This window comes from Strongylocentrotus purpuratus, unplaced genomic scaffold (assembly GCF_000002235.5).
Source record: "Strongylocentrotus purpuratus isolate Spur 01 unplaced genomic scaffold, Spur_5.0 spur5_scaffold_15, whole genome shotgun sequence".
NCBI classification, from domain to species: domain Eukaryota; kingdom Metazoa; phylum Echinodermata; class Echinoidea; order Camarodonta; family Strongylocentrotidae; genus Strongylocentrotus; species Strongylocentrotus purpuratus.
Genome location: NW_022145600.1, coordinates 25,703,696 through 25,718,780, shown reverse-complemented (window position 1 = coordinate 25,718,780; position 15,085 = coordinate 25,703,696). Strand labels below are relative to the sequence as shown.

At 35.0% G+C, this 15,085-nt stretch overlaps 1 protein-coding gene across 1 annotated transcript in view; it reads right to left on the bottom strand.

Annotated features, from left to right (window-relative positions):
• The window catches only part of LOC577835 (AT-rich interactive domain-containing protein 5B), a 38,407-nt gene extending 27,843 nt beyond the window's left edge, over positions 1 to 10,564 (bottom strand). Inside the window, exons 1-2 of the mRNA XM_030985898.1 lie at positions 10,420 to 10,564; positions 9,833 to 10,090 (exon numbers count right to left, since the gene is read on the bottom strand). Coding sequence (XP_030841758.1) covers positions 9,833 to 10,090; positions 10,420 to 10,524 — 363 coding nt within the window. The 5' untranslated portion in view covers positions 10,525 to 10,564. The remainder of the gene's footprint in view (positions 1 to 9,832; positions 10,091 to 10,419) is intronic.
• Between the last annotated feature and the right edge of the window lie 4,521 nt (positions 10,565 to 15,085).

The following is a 15,085-nucleotide window of genomic DNA, read 5'->3' as shown; positions in this document are numbered from 1 at the left end:
GTAATACATGTATTCAATAGCACTGCTTATAGTTGCTAGCTATTAAACGAAGGAAATATGTACACACAGGGTATTGATTGTTCATTGTGATAATATCCCGCGGAATAGTAGTGTTCATTGAGCGCTTATGTTTACAGGGATGTGCACTTCGCACAGTGCTGATACACATGTTCAGATTTGAGATACCAACTTGACACCAGTAGTCTCACAACTAGACCCACTATTAAACCCTCTTTGCATTAATTTCCTTCTTCTCCAGAATATCAATTGTGCAAACATGTGATCAATTATCTACTTTATCTATAATTTCAATAACATCTCTGCTTAGTGTTGTCTTTTTCTCTTATTTTTTTGTTTTTTTGTTTTGTTTTGTTGTTGGGGTTGGGGTTGGGGGGGGGGTAATTTTCTGTTCTTGCTCTTAGTCTATGCTCAGAAGTTTATTGTTTGTATGTTAACGTGATGAGACTAAATGCTAATGTCATCATACAATCAACTAAACAACATCCAGCTATTTATATGACCTCTCTTGTCAAAAGTGTCAAGTTGTTTCCTGATTGAGTCATGGCATAAAAACAATGCACATTTCCATTTACATGTTTAATTCCCAGTGTAAACATAAATGTATGTGTCATGTGTGCAACGTGAATACTTGTACACGTACACCCACACAACAGATCTATGAAGCCCAAATGGCTCACTTAAAGTCTTCAGCTATTAGAGTCTGATGTTAAAAGACTATTCCCAGGGCATGCATGGCTCATTATAATATCATTGATTCAATTTCAGCTTTCTCTATGCATGACCCCTCATGATCTCTGCACAAGAAACTTGCAACAAGTCAACTCAATTGCAGCTCAAATTGCTATTCCTGCATTTTTCCTGGTTCTTTAAAGTCACATTGTAATTCAGCGAGACATGTGTGCCCATTTTAAACAACTCTAAATATACCTATAAATCACATTTTTCATCATTCATCCAACACAAAGATCTACACCACGCAATAAATGGCTGTGTGGCTTGTCTTGTAGTTTTAAATGTAGGATCACTTTACAACCTGCTGCTGTTGTTGCTGTACACATGCAGATGCAGGCCTTGACATTTTGGAGGATGGAATTTTCATTTTAATGGGTCTAATTTTGTTAGGTACATTATATTATTTCATGCAATGAAAATCATTACATTAGTCAAAAGAGGCAAGAGATAAATTGGAATTTTTCACTGTTTGAAGTTATATTTTAATTATTAATTTATCCAACATGTACATTACACTTGAATAAAATTATGGACTTGTTTGTGAATACTATCAGCTCAAATACACTGTACCATCTCCAAAAAATAGAGTAATAATACATTTGCCTACAGATACTGTACATACATGTATCAGTAGATCAAACAAAACCACTTTGATCAAATTAAATAATTTCTATTAGGGTACTCCCACTCACACCTCAACTCTAATAAGTGGCATTAAATCTACTTGTACCTATGTCCCATGTGATTGTGAAGGGTAATTACATGTATAATGAACTGCTTTCATAATAAGCACACACTCTACGCGTTACGCATTGTAGGGTCATACACATGTAATGGGTGTATTGTTTGACCGATAATGAATTTGTCAGGGACAGACGCTCTTGATCATAATATATATGCCCGTGATTACGTCTAATGAGTAAATTGTAGGTCTTCGCAAGAAAGATCGCCTGAATTTTGCCGACTACCGCTCAACCATGATCAAGGCGCTTTGTCTTTGGGTTTATAATGAGGAAGAGATCTGTATTAGTTTGATTTTTTTATGTATTCTGTAGATACACATACATGTACATTGTACGTTCATGCACATCCATTTGCAATTAACACCTTTGAAAGCTAATTATTAGTTGGCACATGTACAGTGCAGGTATGGACATGATTTAAAGCTTACATTGCACATAATGTACATACATAAAACATGTACATGTACATGTAAAGTAGTAGTGTACATGTACATCTCATTTTGTTAGTCTTCACAAAATATTTATCACTCACTATTTTTTTTTGATAACTGTCAAAGAATTGTGCATGTATATAATTTAAAACCAGTAATTGATAAAATAGATACATAAAATAATGCCCCCCCCCCCCTCACACACACACATTAAAGTTGCGGTTTCCTATGAATGATCAACACAATTCAGGTATTAAATGTTGCCTCTGTGTGTGTGTGTGTGTGTGTCTGTACATACAGTGTACATTTATTAATCTGGTATGGCAATTTAGGTCAATAAGTTCATCATTTTATGAAAGGAATCGGAAGTGAAATCTGAAATAACATGACAGAGGAAATTACACTCGTCTCTCGGTTTCCTTTTATTAACACAATTCTCAAAAGGATTACAGATAGTGTATAATTAAAACATGCTCTTGTGATTTACATGGACTGTATGTGATGAATGTATTTATGGCATAGTTTGTGAAGTGTATAAGATTGGTCTTCCTTCGATACTGTATGTATTATTTGTAAAATACATTTACAGATGTATACCGGTAACAATGAGATTTTGCACTTTGCGTTTTTTTTTTTTGGGGGGGGGGGGGGTTGTTGGGTTGTTGTTTTGTTGTTTACAAATAAGTCTACAGGCCCTCCAACAGTCCGACTACTCTGTACAGGAAAAATTGTTATTGTTACAAGTAGGTTAAAAACTATCATTTTTGGAGCCATGTACGGAGTATGAATATAGTTCTGTTTTTTCTCATCATTAAATAGACATTTAGAAACTTGTTTGAAGAAATGCATTTAAGTTTAACATTAAATGAAATCTTTGAATTGTTAAGGGGTCCTTTTGAAAAATAAAAAAAGGCTGGAAATGTAAAATTGTTAATCAAATTTTTTTCAAGCTGTCAGTGAATAAAATAATAAAATCAAATATAGCAAATTAAAAAAAAAATTGAATTAAATAAATATAAAAGTTATATGAAAAGTGATTTTTTTTTCTCTTTCTTTTCCATATGATTTAATTTCCTATCTCATGTATCATTTTCTATTCTAAAACAAATTGAGACATTTAATGCTTATTAATTATTACTTATTTTCTTTGTGATTGGTTATCTTTTCTATCATTCAATATTTCAATTACATTATTTATTTGATATTTCAGGTAAAGAATGAGGATTTTATTAAAACCACATCCTTTTCCATGATTGCTGAAGTTGTATGGCCTTCTACAATAACTCATGCAACATTCTCTGTGACTTTCATCGGGGGTGAGAAAAGAGAACAATAGATAACTATCATTTCCAATAATACCATTTAGTTTGTTACATGGTTCCCATTGCTTTGTGCAAACAATTTGTCTCTTCCTGCTCTCAATTCTTGCCAGTAAACGGAAGACACAGACAAGTGGTCACCATCAACCACCTTAACTCGCGTTTCCTGTCGCTGTCCTAAAAAAAAAAAAAAAAAAAAAAAATCTAGTTTTTGAAGCATTTCTTTCTTTTAATTCTCCATATGGTTGTGCCATTGTTTGCACGCGTTACGGGTGTGCAATTTGAACTCGTTATTGATAAGCTTCCCGCGCAGTATACTTGGCACATCATTCATTATGTGAAGTTAATGATTATTGGCTCGAGGTTAAACCTGAATATATACAACATGTACATACACACAGTACATGTTGAAAACCCAAGAATGAAATAATTTGCGACGAGGCACTTATCAAAAATTTGTGCATTAAATTTGATTACTTGTTGAATATGGCCTATGGCCTATTACTTAGTTGTGTTTTGTGTTCATATTGACATATTTCAAAAGTATACAGTATGTACAGAGCACTATACAGTATGTACAGAGCACTGTACAATCAATTGACCTAATTATCATGGTAAATTATTCCACAATTAACAATGGTGTCAACTGACTGGGATTAAAGTATGTGTGTACTTTAATGCATACTTAATCATTATCCTCATGAATATTCATAATGTCAAGTTTTGCTCACGCCCCCTGGTTGAACAAACACACAATGCACCTGCATCAGAGACTTGCACCCCATGCAAAATACACTGTACACACAGACATAGTAGTACTAGGATTAGTAGGTCCATGGTTCAGCACACAATCAATGAAGGGTAGCAACAATGACAATTATTTTGACTGTGATAATATCACCAGTATATAGTCTGCTGTATAAGAATAACATTCTGAACTTCTGAAGTAGCTCTTTTCTATTGCTTGTATTGGCTTTGTGTTTTTGTTCAATTGTTGGGCTGAACATGTACAATACAGCACACAAGACTATTGCTCAATCAATCAGTCTACTACACGTACATATCTACAGTATCATCTACTATCTAGCAATCTTTTTATAATGTTCTGGCAACTTCTGGAATGGAAAACTATAAAGGAAAAGACATCACACTATTAAAAAATGTTGAAGCTTATTGTAGGGTGTACATAATAACAAGGTAATAAACTTCTTGCAAATTATGTTATCCCCATTTTCTATTTCATGAACATGTACATCTTTTTTCTCTCTTTTATTCAAAGACTCTTTTCTTTTATATACATGTATTTCCCTTTCTTTTTCTATCTTTCTTTTCTCTATCATTCTATCAATCAAAATTGAGTAATGTGACTAAACCCTAAAGTAAACAAAGCAGGAGAATTTGACTAAATAAAAGCAAATAAGATGAAAAAACATAACAATAACACAATAAAAGCCAAGCTTCGTCCAAAGTTCTGTGACATCGAACAGAAGATCCATAATCAGGATGCACCACCAGCACTTCAGAGGTCTATTATCACAAGAGAGATCTGCATAATAATGTACAATAAACCCATTCCTCTACACACAAACATACATTTGATAGCCTCATATGCTAAATAGAGCTCCCATTGTGTTTGTGCACATTACCGGTGTATACATTGTGTATATATAACACCATCTCTGCGCCGTTTTACAACAGCCAGAATTATATTAAAAGATCAGCAGATTTCATTGTGCAGTCGTCCATATATTATGAGGTTCAAGCTACATTGTGCATGTAACCTCAAATTTCAATTGATTTGTTTGATAAAAAAAGTAGTTAGAGACTTAGTGGTATCAAATCATATTATCAAGGTTATTTTCAACAGAAGCTGTCTCTTATTATATTAACAGTGGTACTCAGGAGAAACCTCAAAGGCCTATATGTACAACATATTGAATGTATAAATAATGTATTGCAAATTATATTTAAAGGTAATACGGGTGTACAAAGTTTTGGTATGGGGTCATGAATTTGGTTCAAATGAACATATAGGAAGCATACATGTAGGCGATCCTACAATATTCAGTGATCGTTGCCGTGGTTGAAATCAAGTTAAAGTGATGAAATTGTAAATAATAAACTCATTATGTTGTATAGCGCCCTCTCAAGGTCAATATATTAATTTAGCTATAAAACAATGTTTTTTGAATAAAAACGACCGATTTGCTATTACCGTTTGGAAATTATATATCACAACAACATATTCTGAGATTTTCAAGGTCGCAGATACCATCGTATGGTCGTAGGCGCTATTTGAAATTTGTCAAAATTTACCGGGAGCACCGGTAAATTTGTATATTCAATTTTTCTTGAAAGCAGAAGTGTTTTAGGTGCTAAATTTTTTAGTGCTTATAAAACATCCATAGGGGCATCCAGTTAAATCAAAATTGTAAAGAATCACGGTCAAGCCAATTTTCAAAATTTACCGAAACTTTGTAATACCTTTAAGTCTACTAGATCACCATTCACCACCTAAAAAACTAAGGTCTGCGTACATAGACTACATTGTATACATGTAGGCCTAAAAATATGCATGTTTGTAACTGTTTACCGGTAACTATTTATAGCACTCGCTAAAAGATGATGAAATAAATGAAACCGCTTCATTTCATGTTGTTTGCAAATATCGGGAAATGTACTAACTAGACATTTTGAGGAGCAGGAAGTTACAGAAAATCCATGTACCGGTAATTTAAATGAGCTGCACAGATGCCCTTTTTCAAAATACGCTTTTGCAAATCAGAGTTCTCTCTCTCTCACACTTTCTAGGCTAACACACATGTACCGGTATGGGCATTACAATTTACAACTTACAAGTACTCAAAAGTTTTTAAGTTTCTATTGTACTGGTGTAAGGAAAACATTAACAAATAAATAAAACATTCAAAAGACACCACCCCCCCCCCCCCCCAAAAAAAAAAAAAAAAAAAAATACATACCGGTAAATAAATAAAAATACATGTACTTAACACACAAACAAAACAAAACATGTATGATCAATCATCATAAAAATATATCATACAAGTGATGATACAACCAAGTTCAACCTTACAATAATTGCAAGTGGTACACTTCTTGTGATTGCATCATTGACAAGGTGGAAAGAGAAATTCTAAGTACGGTACAGGTACAAGTATATGAATATTACTGAAACAAAACACAAATACAATTAAAAATTGGTTCCAACATGTACATGTACATGTACATTGTATGCCTTGTTCATATTTGAGTAATTGATTGAATTTCTAATGATTGGTAATATTTGGAAAATACTAACAGACACAACACTTAACCTGTGTATGATACAGTTGTGTCAATGCAGGCATGCAGATAACATCAGTTTCCATAGATCTATATTAAACTCAATTGAGCTTAACAATACAGTGCATCTCAGTAGGTAAACCACAAATTCTAAACCTGTGTTGGCTTTTGCAATGGTTGAGAGATCATTTACATAATAAAAGGGTGATTCCAAACTCAAACTTTTCATGACAGTGTGCGACGACGAGTCATTGGTGGTCTGGGAAGACTGCTTTGTTCATAATCACACAAAAGTATGGTAGTGTATTAAACAGTGGAGGAATGCAATGATGGGGCACAACAATCTAGACCTATTATATAGCAGGCAAGATTAGCTGACATACTATACTATGTACCTGTATGTACAATAATAGTGCTCAGTAGATTAGATGCTTCATTACTTTGTTTACTTCTTTGCCATAATTTCTATGCTTCTATTGCAGACAAATTCCCTGATTTATATTCCTACTCTAGTTGAACTGAATTTACTCTATCTTTTTATTTTATTTTCATTTTTGTAAAAAATTTGGTTTATATTGTGATTGATGCAAACTTGCAAAGTGCAAAGATATCTTTTTTTCCCTTCAACTTGATCATGTGTCAACATACACATGTGCACATTGTGGTCGGTCAACATTCAAGCGCCCAAAGAATGATCTTACTTGCTTTAGTTTTCTAACTTTGAAAAGAGCACACGAATGTACAGTACATGTACATGAAAAGAGCTAAAAAATAATCTTTTAATACATTTTATTAACAGAAAAAACTTTTTAGTCACTTTTTGATAATTCAACATCTCAACAATTGTTTCATGCAGCTTTGGAATTTTTTTTTAAAATGTTGAGCATAGAAAAACTACTCCTACAGTACATCTAAAACAGCAAGAAAACTTTACAGACAGGACTTTTTTTACCCATTAATATAATATACAGTATTCATTTAGGTTATTTGCACTACAGCAAAATCATATTACTCTGGCAAATTGATTAGATCCAAGTATCTGATCGAAATGAACTAGTTGGGGAAAGAGTTTCAAATTTCATTATTCTCTCCTTCTCCCTCTTTTCTCTTTCGCGATATTACAAGTGAGCTCATATCCAGGTTCACAACGATATGTTGTGACTCACAATGAGTTGGCAGGCACCGTTAACAGGCAGAGACCAGATCAAGTCTCACCGGTATTGACACAAGCAAAGGAATCAGAGTCAAACCTCGGAAGTTGACGAATTAAACCGTTGAAGAATCTAGCGCTAGCACCTACTCTCTAATTCTTTGCTATGTACAACAATCTATGTTACGAGCCTGTTCCTGTCATTTTGACTCAATGAAAAATGGCTTAGTCTACTACATTTGCATCATACAACATGTACTTAATAACAAACATACAGGTGTACATCACACAATGCCATGGTGAACATTAATGAAGTTCGTGATTAAATTTACAAGTCAAATTACATGTTGTTTCTCAATGAAAAAGAAAGCCAACACGCCCATGCCCACACAACCAATTCAATACAAATATGGATTAGGTAAATAAGGAAGAAATATCATTAAGAAAAAGCTCCTGGATCCAGTGACAAAACTGTTATTTCATTTTTTGTGTTCAATGATTTGAAATTTTGAATTCCTTTCTGATTTGGGTTATTTTATTGTATGTTATTGTATGTTATTTTATGTTATTTTATGTTGTTATTATCAGTGGCCTAATGAGCAAAAACTTTTTCGGGGGCAGGACAAAAAAAATTGCCTGCAATAGATTGGGGAATTTGTAATTCTCAACAAACGCATAAAAAAGTACAATTTTAAAAAAAGTGAGAAAAAAAACCAAGACAAATCTTGTCATTTCAGCAACATTTGTAAATCAATGGTATCGAATGAAAAATAAACCATGTTATAATTTTATTTGAGGGTGGGAGATGCCCCCCCCCCCCCCCCCATCAGTACGCCAGTGGTAAATACTACATGTATACAGGATGTAATGTTGTTGTTATTTTGCTTTACTTGTGCCAGTGTTTTAGATATTTTTTAGTTTTTGACATTCTGGAAATCTGTTGATAAAGTTACAAAAAATCATGGTATCTTTACAGAATGAAAGCAAAACATTGAAGAAAAAAAATGAATTGTCATACATGCATCTTGATAGAAAAAAGAAATATGGTATGAATAAAGATATCTTTTACATATTGACTACCAGGTTTGTAAATTCTTTTTGTTCTTCCAATGACACAAGCCCAGATTTCTGCCTATTAAGTTTACATAATTACTATAATCATGTAAAACAGGGAATTGAAAGAAAAAAAGAAAAAAATTTAGATATCCAAAAGAATCCAACCAACTTGAAAAAAATTAATAACACAATGTACATTGTACACTATCAATACCCCAAATTTGTGAGAATGAATATCTATTGGTTATTTATTTGACCCCAAAAAATAACTTGCCATTTGCATTTGCAGTGAGTTAGTATTGAGGTATCCCCCACCCCCTCCCTATCACCAGCCACCGTGACCCATACAGCAAGATATTGTTTTTAAAGCATTGTCATTGTCAATTGTCATCAACATTGTTTGACAGAGATTATATTTTAATAATGTAGCACAAAGCAAAGCAAAGCGAAAGCTTTCAGACAATGTATCTCGCCAGGCACTACATCACCCCCCCCCCCCCCCCAAGGAGAAGAAAAGAATTTCAGACCGAATCAAATGGATGTTAAAAAGTATTGTCAACATTGTTTGTCAAAAGACAATGTCGCACAAGGCAAGAACTATAGCAAGGCCACAAAGTTTCAAACAATAGCGACCCTATTCGTCTATATGCGAGCACATTTCATTATAGAGCAAGGATGCTTGAGGAAACACAATTGAGATTAAATAAAGAAAAATGGCCAGTCCAAACTCTTATGTGTAAAAAAATCTTTTCAGACAGGGTTACAAGATACAAAGGTCACTCAATAGATTTTTTTTTCTTCTCAAAAATCAATAGGCAGGTATTATCATTTGTGTGTATCATTGTGTGTTTGTAAGAAGATGTACGAGTGTGTATCGCCCGCTTGTGAATGGTTTTCAATTTGTTCACTGTTCCATATAAACAACCAACCATTATCTGTGTATCCAACACCTTCAAGACATTGATGGCACCAAATCATGGCACAGACAATTTGACTTTATTTATGATTCTATTTTTATTTCATTCTAATTTTAGGAAAAATTATTTTTAAAACATGAGAGGAGAAATAATAACTCACTTCTCCGTGAGAATGATGTCTGCCGTCTGGAGTATGTTCAGGGAGAAAGTAGAGCCGTAAACTGGATAGCATAATTCCTTCCGTGCCCTTGTCTTCCCATAATAATTGCAGTTCGGCTATGCAAAGAGGGTCGTTTTCCGAGCACTTGACGAAAAAGAATTCGCCAAGCGAAATCGTTCTCCACTTCGAGTTTTTGAGAAATTTGAAGCCCTTGAAGAAAGTGTAAGGCCCATGTTGCCCACACTTGGACCCAACCCACTGTAAATTAAAACAAAGCGAGGAAATCATTAGAATAACGAAGTATTTGGAATGCAATTTAGGCCTAATTATATCTTAGTTTATGCACACAGCAGCAGCGCGACACACACACACACTAAATTCACGCATATCGTAACATTACACTCCCCCTCAAATATTACACCAAGGGTCAAACTTCGAATCGAAACTTCACTCGCGGTCTTTGAATGGTAGCAATATAAAATCACTCTCAAAACATAAAAAACGTCATGAAAATTTCCAACAACTACACCACACTGATATCTTATATATAATACTTGATTTGGTAAAATATTTCAGCAAAAACTCACCTGCAACCGGTATTTATCCATAATTTTAGCAGTGATATCGCGCTGTTTAAACAGTGGTAGTTGTGTCTTCGTGAATACACACTTGTTGTTTGACGGTGACGTCATTCTTCATTTGCATAATTTATTACACTCTTTGCTGCTTGATTTGCATCGAGAGCAATAAAGAAAGATTGACACATGAAATCACGTGATTTATTTTTATTGATAAACGTGTGATTTGCATGACAATTACTTGTTGGCATTTGAGGAAGCTAAACATCACTGCAAGATGACGATATAGCCTATTATGACAATTTAATACAGCAGCGCAAGTGAAGGCTACGATATGGAGCTGCGATATTGATGAGAAAAGGAATGCAATATTTACTATTTTCCTTACCTAAAAAAAATATAGGCCTAGACTATACTATATAGTCCTATAACTATGATATTTTCCCTGTCATTCAATCTCAGAAAATGTAGGCCTAGCCTATAGCGCATGTAGACCTATTTCAAATTAATAATTGACCATAACCTATACATATTCTTATTTTTACTTATAATTCCAAATGATAATTGTCATATAATCGGAATGACGTACATAAAGACTCTCTTCAATTACGAATAATTACTTTGCTATGATTTCAATTTTGACAGTAAAATGATAGGCCTATATAAAACTATGACAAAATATAAGTGAATTACATTACAAAGTTTTTTAATTTGTAAAAAAAATATTTTAAAAAGGAGGCGGCCCCCGAAAAAGAGGCGGGCGGGGACGCTACACATGATTTTTTGTTTTCTTTCTTAATGGCCTAAACTGACATCGACTTGACAGTAACCAATTAGATTAAATCAGATATCAAGGTCTATGGAAGAACTAAAGTTTTTTTTTTTTTTTTAAATCAATAAAATGGGATAGGAAGCCAAAGGGCATCTGTCTTCAATGGCTCATCAAGAGTGGGTGCATGGGGGCACGGGCCCCCGTCCCTGGCAAAAAAAGAATTTAAAAAAAAGATGGCCCCCACCTCTGGGGAAAAAAAGAGGAAAGATGGTATCCACAATTTTATATTTGTTTTGCTCAAGGAGGGGGAGGGGGGTGTTGAGTAAAAAAAAATAAAATAGTGCTCACTATCCTGCCCCCCCTCCATTGAGCACCCCCCAAAATGCTCATTACCCCCCCCCCCTCGCGCCGACGACTGGATCCGCCCCTTGCTGTCTCATCTCCTCCTCCCCCCCCCCCCCTAATCATAATCATGCCAACGGGCGTACAAATTAACTTGAATGGGATCGATGAGCATTATTCATTCCAGTTCTATTTTGTTTCCCGATCACCGCCCACCCCTGTAATGAAGACGTTGATGCTAGCACTGATCATTATTTATATCACCTGATCATGCTGCCCATGAGGTATGGATAGTATCCCTCAAAATGTAAGGCAAGCTAAGAAAGTTCAACAATTCAAAACTGCTCTTAAAACATATTTATTTAATATTATCATTTTTTTGCAGTTTTTCTATTATTTTTTAAACTCCGTCTTCTTTTTTTAAAACTCTTTCCTAAGCGCGTTGAGATCCTTTTGAAAGGTATATTGTGCGATATAAGAACAATACTGTTATATTATTATTATCATAACCGATGTGATTCCTTTCAATTTTAAATGAATAAGTTTAACATTATATTACTCCATGTCTCCATTCATTCATAATATATGCATTAACAAAATGTAAAAAATGGATCACGAATATTAACACTGGATGAATGTGGAGACAGCTTTTAAAGGTACTTTGTAACATTGTCAATAATGTCAAAAAATGCTTTTAGTATGGTTATTTATTCCTGGAATTAATAATTAACCATCTCTGAAAGTATGAATTGAAAAGAGGATCATTTACCCACACAAAATGTAAAAGAATGGACTTTTCGAAGATAGATTGCACTGAGAGCGGGGGAGGAGGGAAGGGGGATCCCCATTCAGTAGGTAGTTGTGCTGGTCTTCAGTGTAGCGCAAATACAGGGGCACAGTGCAAGAAAGAGAAAGTTGCAGAGAGGGGCCCGGAGGTATTGTGTGAACTTGAGGAGATATAGATAATTGAGATTGAGAGAGACAGAGAGACAGAGAGAGACAGAGAGAGAGAGAGAGAGAGAGAGAGAGGGGGGGGGGAGGGAGGAGGGGGGGGGGGTCAGAGAGAGGGTCAGAAAGAGTGAAAGAGTAAGGAAATAATTGCCTCTGACAAAGTTTACGTAGTCAGAACAAATTAGTATTGGTCGTATTCCTCTAAATTAAATGATGATTCCGTTAAATCGGCATCACAAAACAAATCACAAAATATAGATACAGAATAAATAATAGGTCAGGGCCTCTAAGAAGCAACTTTTGCTTGTACATGAGGCCCCTATCAAGGTAAACTCAATATTAAATTAAAAAGTGAAATAACTAAAACTTACTAGGTACGTACATTAAAAAGAAGAAAGGAAAAAATTACCGACCATTAACTTTCAGCAGGCATTACATGCAGTGGCGGATCCAGGGGGGGGGGGGGGGGCGGGCCCCCTGGGAAAAAAGTTAAAACACGTGATTTTTAGCTTTTTGGGGGGTGCAAATTTTCAAATTTTGCGGGAGCAAAAAAAAAAATAGTGCTCATATTGTAAAAAAGTGAAATGTGAAAAAAGTGTATTGCTTGTTTTTATACTTTTTGCTAAGGAATGTAATTTTTTAACGAAACAAAACTTCAAAATCGTTCACTATGCTCCCTCGCTACTGCTTAGCCCCGTGGACCCCACATCAATTTACGCTCCACTTGCTTTGCTCTACCTGATCGTAAATACCCCCCCCCCTCCCCCCCCCCACACACACACTTTGAAAAACATTCCGCGTGGCTTGCATGTAACATGAAAGAGTGGTGGTGATGCAGAATTTCTTTTTCTGCCTCCCCCCCAAACGTTTTTGCTCATTACGCCACTGCTCACTCGTCCCTCGCATTACGCCCCCCCCCCCCCGGGTCATGAAAAGAAATCGCCGCCCCTGTTCAGAACTGTAACATTTGAATAGAGTTCTAACACGAGAAAGTGCGGAGTTAGATGTAAGGTTATTACAAATTGAGTATTTTCAATTCTTATCGGGTCAGTGTTTGATGGATTTTTTCCCTTTGAGAATGGAACATGAATACACACTTTGTTTTCTTAAAAATCAATAACAGCGTGTAACATCTCAACCAGTCGTTTAACATTTGTAACTAGGTGATCTGCCGCGTAGCGTAGCAGAGCACCTATTGTCATATTGATTTCGTCAGACTGTATATTGGTTTCTTTTCTTTCTGTATGCATTTTGTTCGCTTCATATCTCAAAAAAAAAAGACAAGGGTAAATGACAATGTCGATGACATTTTCATGACATACTAGCCAGATTATTTTTTCCTTTCCTTTTTGTTTCTTTTTTTAGCTACCAAAGAAGGGGGGGGGGGCGACGGGTCGGCCGTGCCCCCGCCCCTGAATCCGCGCCTGAATATGGATCACTTTCAAACACTGATAATTTTCCATGAAATTGTTATATGCCTGTACAACTCGGCGAGTAAAATCGTTATAACAAAACTACCGCTCGCCGTGAGCTGACGTAGAGGTCAGTGAAAAAGTGTCGTTACCAGAGCCATTGATTTAAAGGTCGGATGAAATCCAAATATAAGTTGATTACTGTTGATGTGCAGGGCTGCATACAACTCATATTTTGATGTTCAAACATCTGAATATATTTCATAGATTTTTAAATATTTTTTAGAATAATTTTCTCAGACCTACTAAGCTCTACCCTAAAAGAATGCTCCATATCTCATTCCTAAATGACATCACCTGTCAATCATTAGTGAGCTCACAAGAGACAGTGATATGTATCTTCACCGTGGCTGACCACTTGTTTACAATAGAATTAAAGGATGGGGATGAAATGAGAAGAGAAGCTGACGACAGGAGGAAGTGGTAATAACTGTTAGTATATGGAGAGAGATTTTTGCAAAAAGCAGAACTGAAGGGAGAACTTACGCAGCCCCCACATCTTGTTATATTACGAAATGAGAATTGAGATTTCGATACCGAAAGACATTTGGACATTTTTTTAAAATTAATGAATTTATTTTCTTTCTTTGCTTGTCTAGACTTTAAATTAGATTAGGCCCTATCTGAAAATAAGCAAACATCAACCTTTTTCGAGCAAGAATTGAAAAAAAAGGGTTATGGAGAATTAAAGGGACCATACGGTATTCAATGTCACACAATGAATATTTAGCCAATACATTTCGTGATTTTAAATTAGATTAGGGCCTAGCAGAAAATAAGCAAACATTAACTTGAATTGAAGAAAAAGAAAGGTTATGGGAAAATTAAAGAGACCATACGGTTTTCAATGTCACAAAATGAATATTCAGATTGGATTCCAAAGGACATATGAAAGTCTATTCTGACTCAGTGAATCCAATATTTTGAAATGAAGATATTTTTGTAACATGAAGTCCATAATCAAATGATTTTTTTTCTTTCTAGGAAGAGTTCAGATTGCAGTTTTTTGTATTAACAATGTCTCAACTACATTCTGCTAGCTAACATTTATCTATGTGGGTTACTCAAATAACATTTCAAGTTTGGTGTTTTCAGAGGGGTGCACCAGACGTGTGCAACAGGCATAACGGCGGTGGGG